The sequence below is a fragment of the Lepisma saccharinum genome, chromosome 12 (genome assembly GCF_977018435.1).
Source record: "Lepisma saccharinum chromosome 12, izLepSacc3.1, whole genome shotgun sequence".
Taxonomy (NCBI): Eukaryota; Metazoa; Arthropoda; class Insecta; order Zygentoma; family Lepismatidae; genus Lepisma; species Lepisma saccharinum.
In genome coordinates this window covers 53,481,777-53,503,169 of record NC_139240.1, presented here as the reverse complement: position 1 = coordinate 53,503,169, position 21,393 = coordinate 53,481,777, and the positions used below count along the sequence as shown (strand labels likewise).

Sequence of the window (21,393 nt, the reverse complement as noted above, 5' to 3'; positions counted from 1 at the left end):
GATACGTGCCTGATCCTCATCTTCGCGATTAGCCAAAAGTGACAGAAAAGCGAAGTCAAGTAAATCATGAGCTGTCCCTATACTTAGAAATTGCTTTTTCTTTGTGAAGAAGTACAGGAGGTGCTGCAGACATTGCATTATGTTATGCAACTAATTTTCCACTTCGATGCAGTTTCTCGTTCAAGGTCCAGCATTGCGTAACCAACCTCACAGACAACCTTGAAGCTAGGGGAGCAAATTAAAAGAACAATCGATTACGGAAGTTCTGGAGATTCCAACGAAATATTATTTTTTCACCTGCAGTCGCGCGCCGAATGGCGGACTTCAGTTTGCTTAGTGTGTGGCAATAGTATCCCGCAGTGACGGTCCCTGTAGTGAGGTAATCAAACAAAATGACACCCTTCTCGTCCCAGAACACTGTCGCTCGGGTAGAACACGTCGGTCTGCTGCTTATCTCTATTCTTCGGCACTCTGCGCATGCTCTCCTCCCGTCATGAATTCAGGAAAGATTGTCTTTTGTTATGACAATGTGTTTTCTCACTTTGTAATACAGTTTCCCTGTGAAATGACGAAACTTGCTTTCGGAATGTCCCTCTTATCTAGAATTGATGCAAATGAATTCCATTCATGGTAGGTAATGTCAACTAACAGAGTGAAATAGTCAACATTTTGCTCTGTTGGGATTTACAGAGCTGCCCTGTCATGGCTCTATGAGAGTCCCACAATCAGCAGAATTGGGGTACAGCGCCTTGAATAACGTAGTGTGGAAAACGACCCAAGAAACTGGTTCCCCGAGACGATGACAAGTAGATGGCAGTGCGATCGACACAGCGGCTAATTTTGTTATGAAAGTAATGCGGCTTAGTTAGTTTTTGGAATATATTGTGTAGATTTGTTTCTCTAGAAAGGCGGTAAGTGAATTGATGGAAACAGTTATATTTGTGGAGTGATTTGCAGTCACGAAATGGTATTAATTTACACAGAAAAGTAACATAAATACGTTTTATGTGCAACGCAACACGAGCATCAACATATCGCATGTGAGGCTGGACGTCAAACGTTGGATTGTGTACACAAGTTTATTTTTGTATACTAATAAAATTGAAATAGTGTCATGAAGGGGAAAAAATGTTTCGTGGCGTACATATTATGAGGTCATTTTCCCGAAATGCAGATATTCGAAAGAATTTAATTTCATATTCCATGGAGTTGAAATAGCCGATTACGATGTACCTTGTCATCTCTATCAACAAATTGCTTTACATTCGTGTCCATTGGTAAGTAGAACTTTGGTGTTAAGGACTGTGCATTTTTACTCGTGACTTGACTGTAAAATGTCTACCTTGTACTTGATGAAAATAAACCGCAAATTAATTAAATTAATTAATAATAAAATAAATAAATTAATTAATTAAAATAAACGAGTATTGTCTGTGTGAATTTCCATAAAAATAATATTTGTGACAATGACAATGTTAATGAACCTTTCAGGATAATGCATAATTCTCGCAGCAATTGTCATGTTACGTGTTACAATCCATACCTATGTTTTCTTCCGTATTGTTAATAAAAAACTCAAGGACAGGTCATGATAGACGGTTCATAATATTCTTTAATATTTTCGCGACTACTGTACCAAATATCATAACAATTTTCTGATGCAAAGAAATGTTACAAAGAAAAGAATCATACGTTGCAGCAAAAACCCCATTTACTTCCATTATAAGCAGTCGAGCGCTGTACCCCGGTGTCAACACCAGCGCCTCTAGCGGATTTCAGTTTCGAGTGGAACCAGCGAGAGAGAGCAAAACCATGCCGTTTTCCACACTACGTTATTCTAGGCGCTGTAATTGGGGTATGGTTGGTGAACTACAATGTTATCCTCCCAGCTACATCCGAGGGATCCGCTGACCAACGACAGGTGCGGTCCTCCATTCATATTGCGGGTTAGGCGTAGAGCTGACAAGGCTGCACTGTAAAAAGACATGGCAAGAATCTGCAATATGAGGCCATAGATGTTTCCAAGATAAAATATTCCGGAGGTAAAATACTCTCCCATTCGGATCTCCGGGTGGGGACTATTTTGGGAGGTCCCTGGACTAAGGATAAGATCTACATTAGGAAAAAGGATATTAAATTAGGCACCAGGAATGTTCTGAGCCTTTACCGGCCTGGGGCATTTCAGTGTACAGTTAATGAGATAGTTAAGTAGAAATTAGATGTAGTAGCTGTCCAGGAAGTTAGGTGGCCAGGAGAAGGGAATTGTAAAACTAAAAATTATACTTTTTTCTATGGTGGTAATGAAAATCATAATTTTGGAACAGGCTTCTTCATAAATAATAGAATTATCTCGGTTCTTAAAACAGTAGAATTTATTAATGATAGGATACCATATGCAATTTTACAGGGTAGGTGGTGTAAAATTATTTTAATAAACATACATGCACCAACGGAAGATAAATATGATAATACTAAAGATGATTTTTATACAGAGTTAGAACAGGTCTTTGATAAATTTTCTCAGTATGATATGAAAATTCTGTTAGGTGACTGTAATGCACAGATTGGCAAAGAAGAGACATTTAAACCCACGATTGGTAAAGAAAGGCTTCATGAATTAAGTAATGATAATGGTATAAGATTGATTACTTTTGCAACCTCAAAGAATTTAATTGTGAAAAGTACCACTTTTAAACATAAAGATATCCATAAATATACCTGGTCTTCTCCAGATGGTAAAACTCATAATCAGATAGATCATATTCGCATTGATAAGAGAAGACATACTAGTATAATTGACGTTCGTACATATAGATGTGCTGACTGTGCCAGTGACCATTATTTAGTAATTGCTAAATTAAGAGAAAGACTCTCAGTGATAAATCATAAGCAACAAAATCTAAAAGTTATAAAATTTAATAAAGGAAAATTTGCTGACGATAGAATTAAGAAAGCTTACCAAATTAAACTGTCAAATAGATTTGATGTTTTGCAGGATTTAATTGATGATGAAAATATAAATGAAACAGACATACATAAATATTGTGAGCACATACGTAATGCAATAGAATCAGCAGCTAAAAAGTATAGGATACCATAAACCAAGAAAAAGTAAGCCATGGTTTGATAATGAATGTCATAATCTAATAGAGATGCACTATCTGCATTGCTCTTTAATTTTGCCATAGAATATGCTGTTAGGAAGGTAAAAGAAGGACTAAAATTAAATGGTATGAATCAGTTGTTAGCATATGCAGATGATGTAGACTTATTATGGGATGATATAAATACAATTAAGAATAATGCTAAAATATTTTTCAAAACTGCTAAAGAGATAGGTTTGGAAGTTAACAATGAGAAAACTATAGTGCGCGTCAAATCTCCTGCATATGGCGATAGCCAATAGCAGCGCACTGCAGCGGTGCCATGTCGAAATCTCACACGGAAAAGAGACAGCGTGGTTGAGCGAAACGCCTTGTCACGGAGAGCACGGAACATTAGATAATATAACATATAATAAACTTAATGGAAGAAAAGAACATACCTGATTATGCCAGAGGGACTGCATAATTGTTTCAATATTCTCAAGGTGGAAGTTGTACAGCCATTGTAAGATATTTTTTCCCGTAAAGAGTACGTTATCCTTTTGGCAGTAGAAAATTCGCCACAATCGTAAATTTCAAAGACGGTTCTACGAACTACGTTTTTTTCAAAGTTATCTAAGTTTGTCGTTCTTTTTTGGTACGTTAATGTGCTTTCTAGGTGATTGAAACATTGGAGCAGGCCCCGATCCACATTGTTTTGCCCCCGAACATATCCGAGAAACGGTAGCTTGATTCACACCACACGCTTGAGCTGTTAGAGCCTGGCACTTCTTAAAGTCAATCTTACTGCTCTCTTCTTCACTCGAACATTTTTTTAAAAAAAAATTGTACACCTGAGAAATCACCCGTCGTGCCTGGCTTCGTACAACACTGTATTGTTCTCTCTTCTCTCGCCATCACTACCACTTGGTTTACTCAACGACATGCTGCACACACCCACTAAACACATGAAAAAAAAACGAACAATGACGGTATCCTCTTCGTCAACTTCTTCTGCCATCACTGGGAACGAACGTGCCCTGTTCCCTTAGCTAATCGGAAAGTTTCAGAATGCAACAGGAACGAAGGGAGAGCAAAAACGATACAATGCAAATACGTTTATAATGACATTGCTTCTACAGAGGGAACGGTATAAGCTACAATCACGCTTGTTTTTCGTACATACTCGCAAATTCATTATCTTTCCATCTGTTGAACTACTGACACTTGAAATAATCTATTTATATCCGAGCACCAGGTACACGATTTAGTAGCGAGGTGAAACAGGTTCTGAACTAGGCAACGCCGCACGTCTATGATTCGCTGGTGCTGTTCAGCAGTTCAAGGCCATATGCAGGAGATTTGACGCGCACTCTAAATATATGCTTACACGCCGAAACCAAGTGTTAGGTAATAATCAAAATCTAATTATTGATAACAACTCGTTTGAACCAGTTTCCAAATTCAAATACTTAGGAGTAATATTAACAAATGAAAATTATATTAAAGAGGAAATAAAAAGTAGGCTTAATTCAGGAAATGCATGTTACTTTTGTCTTCTCGTTTAATATCTAAGAAACTAAAAGTTAAAATATACAAAACAGTAATTTTGCCTGTAGTATTATATGGGTGTGAAACTTGGTCCCTTACATTGAAAGAGGAACATAAATTGAGAGTATTTGAAAATAAGATCCTTATGGAAATATTTGGACCTAAAAGGGATGAGGAGACAGGTGAGTGGAGAAGGTTGCATAATTTAGAACTACATAATTTATATTCATGGCCAGATATTATTAGAATAATTAAATCAAGAAGACTTAGGTGAGCAGGCCATGTTGCACGAATGGGAAAGGAGAGAGGAATTTACAGGATTCTTGTTGGGAAACCTGATGGTAAGAGACCTGTAGGAAGTCCAAGACGAAGATGGAGGAACAACGTTGAGACGGGCCTAAAGGAAATCTGTTAGGGATGGAAAAGAGTATATAGATCTTGCTCAGGATAGGGACAGATGGAAGGCCTGTGTTGCTGCAGCGATGAACATTCGGATTTAAGAAGGCTAGAGAGTTAGTTAGTTAGTAGTACATCTTAAAACTTAATACTTTTTCAAGTTAATCTCGATTTCATTCATCTTGCACGAAGATGTCATTCTGTCTAGATCAGAATGAAGTTGAACATCATTATTTGTTAAAATACTCTTAAAACGTTGTGTATCATTTGCATAAAGTATACATGTGCTAGATTTAAAACATAAAGTAGCATCATTGATAAAAACAGCAAATAGAATAGGACAAAGTGGCGACCCTTGAGGTACTTTACAAAATATTTATTTTCTAGAGGAAATTGTTTTACCAGTCTTAACAGAGAACGTTCTATTTACTAGAAAGTTCCAAAACCATTTCAGAAAGCGTGATGATAATCCCATTTGGTCGAATTTATAAATTAATATCTGATGGATATCAATGTCTTTAGCCAAGTCAATAACTAAAATATCAGTCTGCGATTGCTTCCTAATGTTAGATTTAAGTGAGTCTATTAAAACCAATAAATTTGTAATAGTAGACCTTTTTCTAAAAATAAGCATGCTGATTTCCATCAATATATTGTTTAAAAGAGAAAGGCAAATAGTCAGCAATTACGTGTTCAAAAAACCTTTGCCATTTAATATAGTAATTGGTCTATAATTATTAATATCATTGACTTTTCCATCCTTTTTTTAGTTACAGGACAATGAACGCATTTTCCAAGACATATGGAAATATTCCAGAAGATGTTGTCAATTTTACTTAACATCTTTGTTTGCTTTCAAAACAAAATTAGATATGCCATCAGGACCTATTGAAGACCTGCCTTTTAGTTTGTTAATTGTATCACTTACATACTACTCCAAGATAACAGGTATATCAATTAACTTGGTGTATGAATGAAGATTAATATTTTTAACATTTACATGACTTGTCTTTCAGAAAGACTTGTGAAAAATCTCACTAAAAGTATTAGCAATATCACATTCTTTGAACAGTACATCATTATCATAAATACTTTCGGTGATATTTTCTCTCTTCTTTCTATTCAAATGAAACCAAAAACCATTCTTGTCACCATTAACATTGTTCTCTAAGGAGGAATAGTATTGCTCCTTTACATTAGAATATTCCTTTTTTAAATATTTCCTTAATTGGCGATAAGTACTGTAATATTCACATTTAGTTATAAGTTTAAATTTATTGTGATATCTCCTCTTTTTATTGATTATTCTCTTTAATTTCCTTATCATCCAAGGAAGTTGATTGTTTGTTTGTGTAACTTTTGAAGGAATGTTGTTCTTTAATATTGTATACACATTGCTAGTCAGTTCCATAACAGATTGCTGTACATCATGAGATAATTCAACCATATATGGTAAATGTAACAATTCATTATAAACATTCACATAATCACCTCTGGCGAAATTAAGACATCTTTAAATTCGTATCAATCCCTAAGATTGTATGTTTATTTTATTAAGTCTCTCTGAACGCTTCATGTTGACCAGGGCATTCACTTGTTTTTCTCAGCTGTCTCAAGCCTCTTAGGCATGTTTACAATGCATTGTGTTGTGCCATGCAAACTTCCTGAGCATTCAGGAAACAGGTAACACTTCTGGGTTTGGTGTCAGCGGTTTGCATGGTAGCAATTATAATAAACACGATTCGGCGATTCGGCATCGAGGAAGAGCTCGATGGCCAGGGAATATGGAGGCGAGACAAGCTGGGAAGAGACTGGACTTTGGGAATTGAGTTGGTTGAGAGAGGTGGTCAGCAAGGCAGGAGGTCGATAGTGGAAGCACGCTTTGGTCAACAAGTTAGAGAGAAGCTTACAGAGGACTTCGCTATTTTCATTCAGCTCAGAGACTTCAGTTAGACAGGTAATTATCCTACACCCAGCCATGATACAGGTTCAACGGTTCACAAAATCCAACGAGTTACCATTGTCTTTTCAGTAGTTTAATTCCTTTGTGTAATTTGTACCTTTCGCATGCCAAGCAATAACTCGTCATGTCAATGACGAGTGGTCTCATCAAGAGGATGAATGATGAGTAGTTTACATCCCCCAGCAGTTAACTGGTTCAGATCCCTTCATTCTATAGAATGACACGTGGTGGAGATACGTGGGCCTTTTCATTTTTTTTCACAGAAAATGAAAAGAGTTGCAGTTAAATTTTAACCAGTTTAAATTCAACCCCACCCCAAATTTTGTTACATGGTTTTAAATTCAAACCCACCCTAAAATGTTGCTCATTTGTTTAGTTTTTTTGGTATGTCCTTGCCAAAATTAATTTTGAAAATACATAGGGCTTAAAGCTTTTGCATTTATGGGGGGAGAAGAATTTATCTGTGCCATGATAGATGTCGAGCTTTCACCTTGCTGACGAACTCGACGAAACATTAGACCAATTATTAGATATAGCACGAGGGACTACAAGTTTTAATTTAGATGTCAGCGGTCCAGCTGCAAGTTCCACCCCCAAGTTTAAACGTAGCCCAATTTTAACTAGACGCCTTCAGCGAGAATTATTGGAAAAACAGAAATGTGAACCACAATTAGAGCTACAAGATCAGGATTTTAGAGATTTAGACCAAACACAATTCGCAACAATGGCTCAGTCGCAGTTTGTTCCCCCAACTATTTTAGAGGGTATCCCATTTCAGGGGATAGCCGGGGAGGACGTTTCAAAATTTTTAGATAAAGTGGATAGCCTTGCCATATTAAATGGATGGAATAATGCCCGTAAACAGGAATTATTTCCACCCCTTCTGGCCGGGCCAGCATTACGATGGTACCAGACCTGGAAAGATGGTACAGAAAATCAGGAAGTTACTTACGAGGAGATACAGAAGAAATTTAAAGACGAATTTACAGGGTCCTTGGATCAACTCCAGATCGAGGAGCAAATTCGATATAGATTACACAAAGAAACTGAGCCAGTTACGAATTATGTTCGGGACAAACAATTACTTTTACTCAAGGCAGACCCTAAAATGAGTATTCAACAACAGATCAAACAGATCATATTGGGTTTACAGGTGGATTACATGAAAGATATCCACCATAAAGAGTATGAGTCCGTGCATGGGTTGCTTAAAGATTTAAAATCCTTTGAGAAACTCCAATTTTTGATGAGACAGCGCAAGCTGAAGGAATTGAGGTACGAAGATCAACAATTTGCATAGTAGCAATTATAATAAACACAATTCAACAATTCAACATCAAAAAAAAACTCAATAGCCAAAAAATATAAAAACAAAACAAACTAAAAAAAACTAAACTTTAAAAATTAAATTAATAAAAAAAAATCAACAAAACAAAAAATCAATAATAAAAACACACTTTAATCAACAAATTAAAAACTTACAAAAAACTTCACTATTTTCATTCAACTCAAAAACTTCAATTAAACAAATAATTATCCTACACCCAACCATAATACAAATTCAACAATTCACAAAATCCAACAAATTGCCATTGTCTTTTCAATAATTTAATTCCTTTTATATAATCGGCCTAGCCGGAATAGGGGCCGGGGGCGACGGTGGCTTGACCTGAGGTGCCGGAAGTCGGCGTCCTTTCGAAAGAAAGGTGGTACCTTGAGTGGAAGTATTTATCTGTTTGGTACCAGAGGTGAAAAGGGCCGGGGGAAGAGGGGGTGGCGTGGGAATGACTGTTGTCTCCGGGGCATGCGAAAGTGATTGTAAAGCAATTGGGGCACTAATGGAAGATTTCTCTAACCGTTGTTGGGGTGTGGTAACAGGTGATTTGGGGGAACGACAGCAAGATATAATTAATAATGCCAATAAAATAAGTATGCCAAGAAGAGCTATTACGATGGATGCGATAATAGCGTAATGAGCTGGAGACATCTTGTTTGTAGGGGTCTGAAATGAGAAAAGAAAGGGAGAATTCAGCGATAATAGAACGAACTAAGTGATTACGAGACATTTCCTTCTGTAATATGTGTAAATGTCGTTTATAAAAGCAATTGCAAGAATTTTACGTGTATTGTGGACAAAAGTTTAAGCGCCTTCGATTCGCTGCTAATAAATAAAAAAAATGAAAAAGAAGTGAAAAAGAGTAAGTAATAGATTTGTGTAACAGTTCATTGAAAAATACAGTAGGTTTTAATTTCATGGGATATGAGCTATACCATGTTGTATGCTATCAATATTTGAACTATAAAATTAAAGAGAGAGTGGGAACATTTGCCTATATGTATTATATGCTTTATTAACATATTTAGTGCATTGCAGCTTTCAAAGAAGCAGTTCGCGGTACACCTGAGCGTAAATAAAAAAAAATTGCTAGGGCCAAAAAGCCAAATGTTCAGCAAGTTCTACGCAGTTCATTTGTTCTTTAAATCATTGATCTTGTTCTATCTTAGTTCATTCGTTCTTTATTTCTTTGTACTTTTTTCTTCATTTGAGCGTATATGTACCAGCAAATGGGGGAAAAAAATATTTGCTAGTTCGGTTCATAAACACACTAAGTACTTATTAGTCAAATCAGCTAAGTGATATGTTCTGACTATTACCATGCGTTGAAACGCAAATTATAAAATAACATTAAAATATCTGTAAAAAAAAATTAATTATTAGGCAAGAGATGTATTATAAATGTTCCGACGATTGAGATAGCATTCTGTAATCCTGATCTTGTTAAAATAAAAATAACCATGTTGTATTAAAAATAAAAATGAGTTCGTTCTAACGCAGAAATGCAGTGCGTGCACGAGAAGTGGAAGGAGGGGGGGGGGGGAGGTGGATGAGCGTGAGAAAATGCTGGATCATGCTAGCATGTGCAATGTACGCAACGAGGAGCGAGGAGGCTAAAGCGAGTGACAACGGAATGGCGTGTTAATGAATGTTAGTGGGGTTATCATGGCACTAATCGTAGCGGGCTTTAAGTCTAGAAATAGTAATAGTGTCAGTCTTTTGCTTATTCCTGCCGGCGATGTAAGTTACTTCGTAAGAATTCTCATTAACTTTGCGAAGAATAGTTCCTTTATACTTATAAGAGGACGCAAAGGCTTTTGACACGCCTGGAGTTGGAGTGGCATCTAGAATCCATACATGTTGTCCTGGTGAGTATTGTATTTTCCTAGAAGTGCTGTCTACGTACCTTTTCTGCTGTTCGTAACGCTTGTTCAAGTTGTCATGTGCGGTCTTTCGTATGGAGGTCAGGAGTTCAAGTCTCTGTGCGTTCGTCTGGGAAACATTGTCGGGGTTCGAAGGAAGGACAGCGTCAGCTAAGATCCTTGGGTTGTAGCCAAATAAAGTAAAATACGGGCTCTGGAGGGATCCAGAATGGATTGTAACGTTGTGGCTGAACGCTGCGCTAGCTAGATAATCACACCACGAAGCTTTCTTTTCTAACACAAAGACTCTCATAGCTTTCTTTAAGTAACTAAATGAACTCTCAACTAATCCATTCGTGAAATGGGCACAAGTATCTACATATTTTAGTTGTACACCTGTAATATTGGCTAACTCTCGTAAGAGTAAACTTGAATTGGGCGTTGAACGATCTAAATAGATCGTCTCTGGGATGCCATGGACTAAAAAGACTTTCTCAACTAGGGCTGTTGCTATGTTTTGTGCATCGTGATTAGCCAAAGGAGCTGTAATTACGTACCTTGTACAACTATCGACTACTGATAGGAAATATTTGTATTTGTGCGTTTTTGAAGAGACTAAAGGACCACATACGTCAATATGGATTCGTTGGAAAGGAATTTGGGCTGGTTGGAACGTTTGCAGGGTATGCGGTTTAGAACCTTGTGGTTTCTTTGAAATCTGACAAGGGATGCAATGTCTAACCTTATCGTACACAAATTTCTTCATATTAGGGAAGAAGTAGCGCATAAGCATTAAATTATATGTCTTTTGTGCACCTTGGTGACTTCCATTCATTTGGTGTGCATGAATAAGGTCGAAAACTTGATTTCTTAATGCATGAGGAATACAAAGTCTATCCCTATTACCAGTTTTGATTTTATTAGTCCTGTATAAGACTCCATTTTTGAGTACATAAGAATACGAAAGCTTTTCTAGTTTAGGGTCACTAGCTTTATCTTTGTTTTCTAATACATCAATAATGTCTCTAAAATAGGGGTCTTTACGTTGTTCTGAACTAATATCAAAATCTGCTGCTTGTGCATGAAATACTTGATGAAAGAATAAGTCATCATCATCATCATCATCATCTTTCTTGTCATGATTAGTCTTTTCTATAGGGTTGTCTTTGGGAATGACAGGTGACTGAGTGTTTACTGTATCATTGGGAAGGACTACTGGATGCTGGGTCATAAGGGAAGCAGATGGGGTAAAAAGTACAGGCTTATGGGTATTAGGTGTCGTAGTGGTAATGTTCAAATTGATATAAGTTTCTGTTCTATTTTCCCTTGTATCTGTATTCCTTTTTAGACCTATCCAATTCAAAATAAAATTAGAATGGTGGATGAAACTTATCAATTTTAGATAAAGGATGTTCATTAAAACTAATGTTACATGTGGAGATGTTAGTGAGTAGAAGGGCTAAAACATGAAAAGGTAGTAAAGGGTCATACAATACATTGTGCTGAACTAGATTTGAAAGTGTTCCGATGTCAACAATTTTTTTCAGTCTTTATTTTAACATAATAATTAGAGCAATACAAATTTCCAGTAGCCCAGTCAATTCCACCAGCATTAACATCTCCAACTAAACTTATTTTATTGTGTTTCGCCCGACCCTGTGGCCGAGTGGTTAGCACCGGGTTCGAATCCCGGTCGGGCTTGGTTGTTTGTGAATGTCCATTCATCAATTTCATCATTTCATCACTCATCACTAAATCAATCAATCAATCAAACAATTTATTGTGTTTCATAACATCTCTTGAAGTACCCAATCAAAGTAGTTTGCAAACAAGTCACAGTTTAAATCAGGTGGCAAATAATACAACCCTATTATGGTTGGGTCAGAATTATTGTAATTTTTCCCAGATTACACCATAACACCCCACCCATTTTTCTGATCCAGTATTCCTAAGAAAAAGAATGTCAAAGGCAAGAAAATATATTAAAATGAGGACCGATTACTAAAAAAAAAAGTATACATAACCTTCTCTTTCGAAAATCATGGACACGCCACTGGTTATTTTACATGATATTTTTAAACATTATCCGACATTCAATATTCACGATATTACTGTATTATTCCTTCTTGTGTAAAATACACTGTTCTTAAAGTGTTCGTTCTGTACTCTTTGTTAATTTTAAATCTTGACAATAGGCAATGCTTTGTTATTGTAATATTCTTGTCAACAATAGGTGAGATTCACCTACGGCACAAACTGTTGCATTGTGGGTTTGAGTAGCCATGATTGAGGCTATTTCTTGTAAGCATACGGAGTTCAATCGGACGGGCGGGAGACACTAACACATACATTCTTGATTCAAAACAAATGTGCAGTTGGTGCAGATGTAACGAACGCTACGTGGTGGAAATTTCCTTGCAAACGACAAATAAAATTGGCCGCAAAAACATGGCGGCCGTGCGTATTCTGACGTCACATGAAACCCACCTACAGACAATGTATCTGTCATTCTAACATTCTTGTCGACAATAGATAATGGAAACTCTAGCTTTCGCGGGGAAGTTCATTTCCATATTTGAAATATATTCTCATTACTTCATGCGATATTGAATGCATTTGCAGCCAATATGAATCTGCTTTCACGAAGAGAGACTTCTCAGCACTTAAAACAAATTTTGGTAATTATTGTTTTGGTAACAAAAAATAAAGCGCATTTTGTATTTGAATTGTGCATTATAATTAGTGTTGTTTGAGCCTAATACATTTTATTTACCTAGACAAGCCGCTTGCTTCATGATAATTGCCATTTTCACGATTGTAAGTTGATATTTAATTCTATATTTTGATTAAAATAACTGAATATAAATACAGTAAAATATCGTTAATCCGGACTAATGGGGGGATAAATTGACCGGTTTAACGAAAGTCCAGATTAACTGAAATAACCTAAAGAACAGTAGAAAGTGCACTAAAACTCAGTTTATATCAACAAAACACGTTTATTATGGTGAATTTAAAGGGCATAGGCCTATGACTGCCTTTTCATGGGGAAGTTCTCTTGTTGACTTCCAGCTACATTTAAAACCTTGCATTCTGCTTTTTTTTTCTTTTTTTTTGCCTGTCCGGATTAAGCAAAGTCCGGAGTAACGAGGTTTTACTGTACATTTAGATATCTAACATTTTTCTGGTACATATAAATCTGTTCCGTAATAATGGATTTTTAAACGTAAGACCTCATTTTAAAAAAAAAGCAATGTTGAAATACAAGAGATGAAATAAATGTATAAAATAATAGTAACTTACCAATGATATCACTGTCAGTAAGAGTGGTGTGGTTCACTTGCACAAATTCAAAATGTGAATCGAGCAGCACTTTGTGTAAGTTGAAGATCTACTTTAGTGCACACCAGGATCATTATTAATATCTAAGGTCGGAGTCATGACCCTTGCGACCTTTTTTTAATCAAACACTCTCACATCCAGTAGCGTATCACTCCGCATCAGCTGTTTCTCGTGACTGGCGCGGCTGGTGCAAAACACTTCACCAGATCTGCAATTTCTTTTACATAGGTAGTGAGTGATTACTTCTACAACTGTTTCAAGCATTCCCATTGGCTGGTAGCCTTTTGGGGTGGGAAATAATCTGTGGTGGTTAGGTTAGGCTGGTTGCGTTTGGTTCTCTTAAAAGAAGAAGACGAAGAAAATGGTTGTAGAAGCAATACCGACCTTTTACATAACATGGAAACAATAGATTTGGCTCATTCCACATCAAATCATAACACCAAAAATAGAGAAGAGGAAGGGATTATCTACGAAGTGAACTGTAAAGAATGTCAGAGTGTGTACATAGGAGAAACGAAAAAGAGGCTGAAAGACAGGTTGAAACAACATAGGGATGATGAACGACTTCAGAGAGAGAGAGATGCGATATTTAAACACACGAGAGAAACAGGACATGGTATAGAGTGGGATGAGGCTAAGCAGATAGGAAGGGAGAAGAGAATGCTAGTGAGAAAATGGAAGGAGGCCAAGGAAATAGAGAAGAAAGGTGAATGAACTGAAATGGGAGACTGAAGATAAAAAAAGAATGGAAGAAGTGTTAGAAAGAGTGGAAAGGATAAGAGAAAGAAGAATGAAGGAAAAAGAGCGTGAGATAAAAGAGTAGTACCACATTCACTTTCAGGTTAAAGTACAGTTCACAAGGGAAAGCCACCTGCTAGAAAGTTCCAGTACAACTTTCTAATAGTCTGGAGGGAGTAATGTTTGTGTATATATAATGCACTGTTTTTGTATCTTGTTACATTTGTACTTGATACAGAGTCTGAAGAAGACCTTGGTAGGAGGTTGAAACGTTACGTTTAGTTTATGTTTTTAATAAAATAAATTACTGCCTTGGTCAGCATATTTAGTTTTTCATATCAAACCAAATCCTTTCATTAATTTAGGCCGTTTGGTTTTTTTGCTTTCTGTTATGTAAATCTACATGTGTCAATATAGTAATTGGATATTTGATCCAAATTAACCTTTCTTAATGCTAGAAATCTATTCCCTAATGTTTGGGCAGCATTTTTAGTTGTTAGGAGGAAACACACGTGCACTGTTTCAACTGGCTTCAGAACCGAATGTTTTGGGCGCACTTGATTGGGTTAGCCGTGTCGTGTGTGAAGCTGTTATTGTTACCTCTTGTTATTGTGAAGGATTGGTTGGATTTTGTTGTTTCAAGCACTGGCGTACGCAGACGGGGCTGACGAGGCTACATCCCCTCCACAAATAAGTTGGTAAATGCAAACCCTCCTTCAAGGTCACTCCCATTACCATTTTTATCTATCAACAACTTTCAAAACGAAGATAAAAGATTGTAATTGAGAAATATTATAGAGTGTATCCCGGCTCTCTTTAGAAAGTAGCTATGTGATGTCCACTTTTACAATTACGGAGCCGCTGAGTACAAATACATATGAAGCACTGCAAGAAAAGCCTAAAATCATACATATTTATAAATTTATTGATAAACTTGTTTTCCTACATTTATCAGTAAGAGTAGTAACTTTTCCACATACATTTCACATAATCGTACTTTGAAGCCAAAAGGATAACTTATCATTCCTTGGAAAAACATGCTTGATTGAAAGTATCACATGGACAAATTTGGATTCTTGCAGAAGATCCGTCATTTTTTGCAGATTGTATTTCATCTGGGTGATATCTTAAGCCAAACTCCATTCTTCGGCACGAATGTTACGGATCCAGGATCTATTGCAATGGGCACTTCCGTTCTTTGGCTTTTGTGAACTTTGTACTCGGACAGAACGGATATGAGGCCCATTTTGGTTTGAAGGAGACCAAACTTCATGCCTGTGAAAAATGAGGTCAGATAAAGAACAATAAACAAACAAAACCAGTATAAATTAAAGTAACTATTCTACTGACAGTTTAGCAACATTTGTCTTGCAGTTTCTGTGCAATGAAATATGAAACTTAACACTGTTGATTAAACATAATTACCCTGCGAATACTTTCTCAGATTTGTAGCTACAAGAGAACAATTTTGGATCTCTGGTGGGACAGGTATAACCTTGCCTCTTAACTTAATAAGAAATTTATTTTAATTTCTGTGAATTGTCAAATGATGAAAAATAAAATATCTAAGACAAAGAGAGAAGGTAATTGTTCCGTTGAATATTCTAGTGGAGTTGAGGGGGGGAATGTAACAGTTAAAGGAGAAATTAATTGTTTTTTGGTGTCACAGGTGGGGGACACAATACGAAACAAAGTACATAACAAAGTTAAAATAAACGAACAATATGTACAACACCTTCTACCTTAATTATGTATAATAATTGAATTTTTATGCAAATTACAATTTTAGATTCTTCACTCTAAAGCATTTCAATTAATTTTTAAAAAAATGGATTCAGGGGTATTTTTTCGTGGAATGCCCCTAAGTTTTTAATATAATTCGTGTGTGTGTGTGTAAATATATATATATATATACCACACACACATTGTTTGGTAGCCTGCCGGTGGAGGCATATAGTGGCTCGGGTTTGACTTTAAACTCTAAGTCAAATCCCGATTAGTCTATCTGTGCATAAAGTGGAATGAAAACTTCAACTTCATACAGGTTATAACACATCTCCAAAGATATTTGAGCTTAGTTTGAGGATATCACATTTCATCTGGATCAGAAAGCAAGAGTTAATTATTTTTACTAATAATAGTCATGTTTTAACGTTTACAAGAGAACTTACACGTCCAAATACAAACTAAACAAGTATCTTCTTTTATTTGGTTCAAATCTACCTAGTGGTTGCTGAGGAAAAGGTTGTTTGGTTTGTATTTTGAAAGCCCACTTTATGCAGAGATAGGCCAATCGGGACTGAACTTACAGTCTAAAGTGGAATCCGAACCACTATGTGCATACAAGGCAAGGACGCTATCACTAAGTCAATGGGGAGGCTTCCATAAATAATAGGAGGTAATGAATACAAGAAGACTTTTACCGATACTAACTACAAACCATTTAAAAACTCTTCCAGGGCCTCCCAGATGGCGCAGTGGTAGCGTCGTTGCCTTGTAATCAAGGGGTGCCGGGTTGGATACCCGACGGAGGCACGTAGTGGTTCGGATCCCACTTTAAACTGTAGGTCCAGTCCCGATTAGCCATACTGTGCATAAATTGGACTTAAAACACCAACTCAACAAAAACTCTTCCAATGCTATTATAATGAATTTATTAGAATTTAGTCTCTCTTTATAAAAATTCTATACAGCCTGCACCAGGAATAGGGCTGCGCATAACGGTAAAGAAGAGGAGAAAGCGAGTGGGCGGAGGGAACCAGTGGTCCAGACAATCTCTGGAGAAAATGAAAGAAAAGAAGTCCTCTACGGAAGTAGTGTCTCAAGAGGGCGGAACCAATGAAAGAGTGAGAGGGTACGTGAGTGCATGGAGGGGGAAACGAGGCTGCAGCTACCAACCGTTTGCAGCAGCGCGCACTGTTTACCCACCAATACTTAAACCACTCCACGTACCTATGCAGTTGCGGGGTCCCTCGTTGAACGGAAGAAAGGCAAACCCAGGCCTGCACTGCTTCGAGTCCTTGCTGAATCTCTCTGGGTTGAATTCATCCGGGTTCGGGTAGTAAGTTGGATCATGGTGGAGCGCATAGATGGGTACATAAACGACAGTTCCTTTCTCTATGACGACATCAGAATTCTGAATTCGGTAGTCATTGTTGCAGCGTCGATCAACAAACAGAACTGGCGGATGTTTTCTCAATGTTTCTGCAAGAAATTTATACTTTTATAAACATCAATATATACATTTCAATTTAAAATTTAATGCTAAAAGTGTATGTTAATTTTAGAGATTTCACACAAACAAAATAGTGTGTAGAAAAATAATTATATTGCAGATCTCCGTGACGGAGCAGTTAGCACAGAGCACTACGACATTAGGTGTCTCTGGTTCGAATCCCCGCCTGGGCATTGATGCCATGTAGTGTCATCTTGACATCATTTTGTTAATATTTTCTGTTAATTTGTTTTCTTTTACTTTTCATTGTTGATGATATCGTCGTAAAATGGCCACTTGTGCTTATCTGAAATTGTTTCAATGAATAGATCAATATTTACGTAATTTTCATGCTTCTGTTCGGCCGTCCATATTATGTTGCCAGACGTGCAATAAACCTTCGACGGGTGGAATTACCGTTCAGTGATTTGCTCTGTAGCTTGTTGTAGTGTGTGATCAATGTTTGATGCTTTTCCTTTATACGCACTTAATTGAAATGGGATGTGAAGGCCTTGTTGTGTTTCCACAGTTAAAGTTCTTTTCAGTGTTCAGTGAAAACGAACGCTTGCTAACAGAATCGGCATTTCAAGCTGTGATACAGGAAAGGCAGACGAAGGTAAGAAGTATTCTTTTGACACGCCAAACATAAGTGTAGCCGATTATCTAACTATTCTTTTGTGTATGTACAATATAATACAGTATGGGAGCACTTTCGCTCCCTCGTACTATAATGTAAATCACTAACCCTGAGACCTTCTGTAAACAAACCGTCTCACCGATTCGATGTATCACTTCGCGTCAGCTGATTACTGGTTTCTCAGGATACCATTGATAGTGCGTTCATTTCGATCTTCAGCCGAGAGATCGGGAGAAGCGTGGAGGGCTCCGCTGACGGAGATGCCGACATTTGCGGCCTGTAATGCCCGCTTATATTTATGGACATATGCAGACATTTATATAAATATTGCAAAACGAGCACTAACCTGTGTTATAAGAGTACGCTTTTAATTTTAATAGCTTAGTGGCTGTATGTGCTGATGATTTTGACACACCCATCTCCTGTGAAACACGGCGTAGAAGTTTGCTTGGAGAACGTTCTAACGCTGCACCAATTTCATCGAGTTTTGCTTCTGTTAGAATCCGTCGTTTTTGCTTAGGTGTTTTAAAATTTAACGATCTAGTTTCTCGTAATTTAAGGACAAGATGTCTAACCGTATCTCTATGTGGAGGTGAAACGCCTGGGAATTTCTGTACAAATTGACTACACACGTCTCGACACGAGTCTGTTTTCACGTAAGTGTCATACATAAGAATTCTTTGTTCTAACGTGAACATTACGGCTGGCATTCCAATCGTCTCGCTGACACAATACACATACACACTGCAATAACACAAACAAGTAACGGCAAGTAACCAAGAATATCACTCTTGCGCACAGTACGAAATTAACACGCTCTTGGAACAAAAAACTCGAGCTCTGAGATTTCGGATTCAAGGAAGCTCACGAAAGCCATTGACTTTTAACGGTTTCGTCTGCAGCGTAATCTTAATGCAGTGTTGCACATTTGAAACCTCCAAACGATACCCCAACGACACAAAACTATTTCAAGGATATAAACTTAAACAGGGCGTTACTGGTCAAAACTATGATTAAAATGTTTTATTATCTGTGGCTCTTAACATCGTTTCTAAAGCGTATTTATTTGTGTATATAAGGGCAGAACTTGGATGAATTACAGAATAACTTTTGCGTGTTATAACACAGGTTAGTGTTCGTTTTTTGCAATATTTATATAAATGTCTGCATATGTCCATAAAAATAAGCGGGCATTACAGGCCGCAAATGTCGGCATCTCCGTCTGCGCCGCCCGCCACGCTTCTCCCGATCTCTCGGATGAAGATCGAAATGAACGCACGGTAGAACGTTACATAAATATTGAGTAGAATCTGTTTCTGGCCCCTTTTCAAAGGCTGTCCTTGCTGGTGCTTTGAAAACAAGCTCGGAGAACACGGAGACCTTCCCGCACGCATAGAACTCGCCATGTTGAAACTGGCACTACTTCCTTGCTGTTCACATGATTATATTTTAAAAATAACCAATGTTATAAAATATCATTATGTTACAATGCATATTCCTACAAAATGCTCACACTTATCTTGCCTTGCCATGTCACCAAGTTATTTTACGAAGTGCATGCACTATATTTGGCGGAACAAAAATCGTTATTAGGATGCTTGTCAAAGTTTCCAACCGCAATAAATTTACGAACTTTCTTTGTCTTGTTTTGATCATTATCATCAATATATTTATTGGACTTACAGCAATGCATATGGCTTGTTATGCCCATTATATATTTTTCTACATAAAATACAATTTACATAAAATCTACAAACAAATTTCAAATACACTTCTATCTATATCAAACCTTAGAAATGTAAATTACCATGTTATATCATTTTGTCTAAAAAAATGCAAGTAAAATATATTCAATTCGCATGCAAGATAGAAGCCAAATTTATGGGAAATGATTACTGGTGCAAAGAGTTAACCATAAAGGTGAAGCAATAAGTACAAAAGAAAGAGCATTGTGTTTAAAGTGAGACCTCATTTGCGGCAGCGTATCTTACACTACAAATTGGCCGTTGTTTTACCTTACATAATGAATCCTGTAACAACGCTGGATTTTCGTGTGGATTATTTTACTTCTATGAGTTTGCAATGCTTTCTGCATGCACGTGGCTCTGTTTACAGAATGTCTCGGGATTGGTGATTTGAACTTTAGTTCGAGACGACACGCATATGTAAAATATCCGTCCTGGCAGTTTCAGCCCACAATCATCTATTTCATCTTCATGTATCCCTGTATTGGCAAGATGAACTAAACCACATTTTAACATGGAGATGATAACTATGTTCACTTAATTTTCAATTTCACTGAATTTTTCACTTCACAATCCATGTTTGAGGGCCGACTACCACATACTAATTACTGTTATACGTGTACAGTGGGATCCACTAGTATTGCTCAGCAAATTGTCCATGACTATTTTGATTATTTTTTCTCTTGCATCCGATGTCTTTTTAAGCGATGGATTCTTATGTATGCTGCTGCAGAGGTTGTCAACAGCTTGTTTTAGTTTTCTTTTAATTCTTGGAAGCTGTTACTGGGTCAAATAAAGTGCACGAACATGGTGATGGACAATTTGCACGGTAATACTAATGGATCCCACTGTACTACTGGGCTTCGAGTGTATACCCCTCGTTTATATGGTTGTTCGGTCGCTATTCGCTCGAGCGTACTCTATCTAGCGTCATCCGTGAAAACAATTTGGCCCATGTCGACATCAGCTGTTGAACTAGATCAATTAAACTATGAAGATCTAGGAGAGTGAGTCCCAACCTCCGAAACTGCATCACGTAAATCAACCTATGCCTACACGAGAGCGTGTGATAATGTGTATGTTAGAACCAATAGAAGGATCATATTCGTGAAATGATCTCTGAGGTGTGCAAAATTGGCTTTCTTACAAGTATATTTGTCATTATGCCCAAAAACATAATTTTCACTTCTAATTGTTAAAGTAAATTCAACTATTTTTAGAATATCTTGTCCGATTTTATTTTCACTTATGTAATATGTAGAGGTTTACATTGGATACAGCATAAATAAATGTAGTAGAGGATTTTAAAAAAAAATATGTGCAACATGGTATCTTTTAGTATGTATGGATTTTTTTCATAATGTAAGATACAAAACATTACTTGCTTCTGAAAAACACAGCCCTAACCATACCAACTTACCCCTACCGATTTGTACGCCTGTGCCAGACCATTCCAGTGTGTGTATGTAGGGTTTGTTATAAAAACGTGTCTGAGATAGATTTTAGAATACCTAAGTACGAAAACA

The 21,393-nt window shown here is 37.0% G+C and overlaps 2 protein-coding genes across 2 annotated transcripts in view; one reads left to right on the top strand and one right to left on the bottom strand.

Moving 5' to 3' along the window:
• Positions 1–21,393, bottom strand: part of LOC145996334 (uncharacterized) — a 55,405-nt gene that overhangs the window by 24,346 nt on the left and 9,666 nt on the right. Inside the window, exons 4-5 of the mRNA XM_083132765.1 lie at positions 17,224–17,475; positions 15,386–15,546 (exon numbers count right to left, since the gene is read on the bottom strand). Of these exons, the coding sequence (XP_082988891.1) occupies positions 15,386–15,546; positions 17,224–17,475 (413 nt within the window). The remainder of the gene's footprint in view (positions 1–15,385; positions 15,547–17,223; positions 17,476–21,393) is intronic.
• Positions 18,042–21,393, top strand: part of LOC145996333 (uncharacterized) — a 109,891-nt gene continuing 106,539 nt past the window's right edge. Inside the window, exon 1 of the mRNA XM_083132764.1 lies at positions 18,042–18,101. The gene's annotated coding sequence lies outside the window, so the exon portion shown is untranslated. The remainder of the gene's footprint in view (positions 18,102–21,393) is intronic.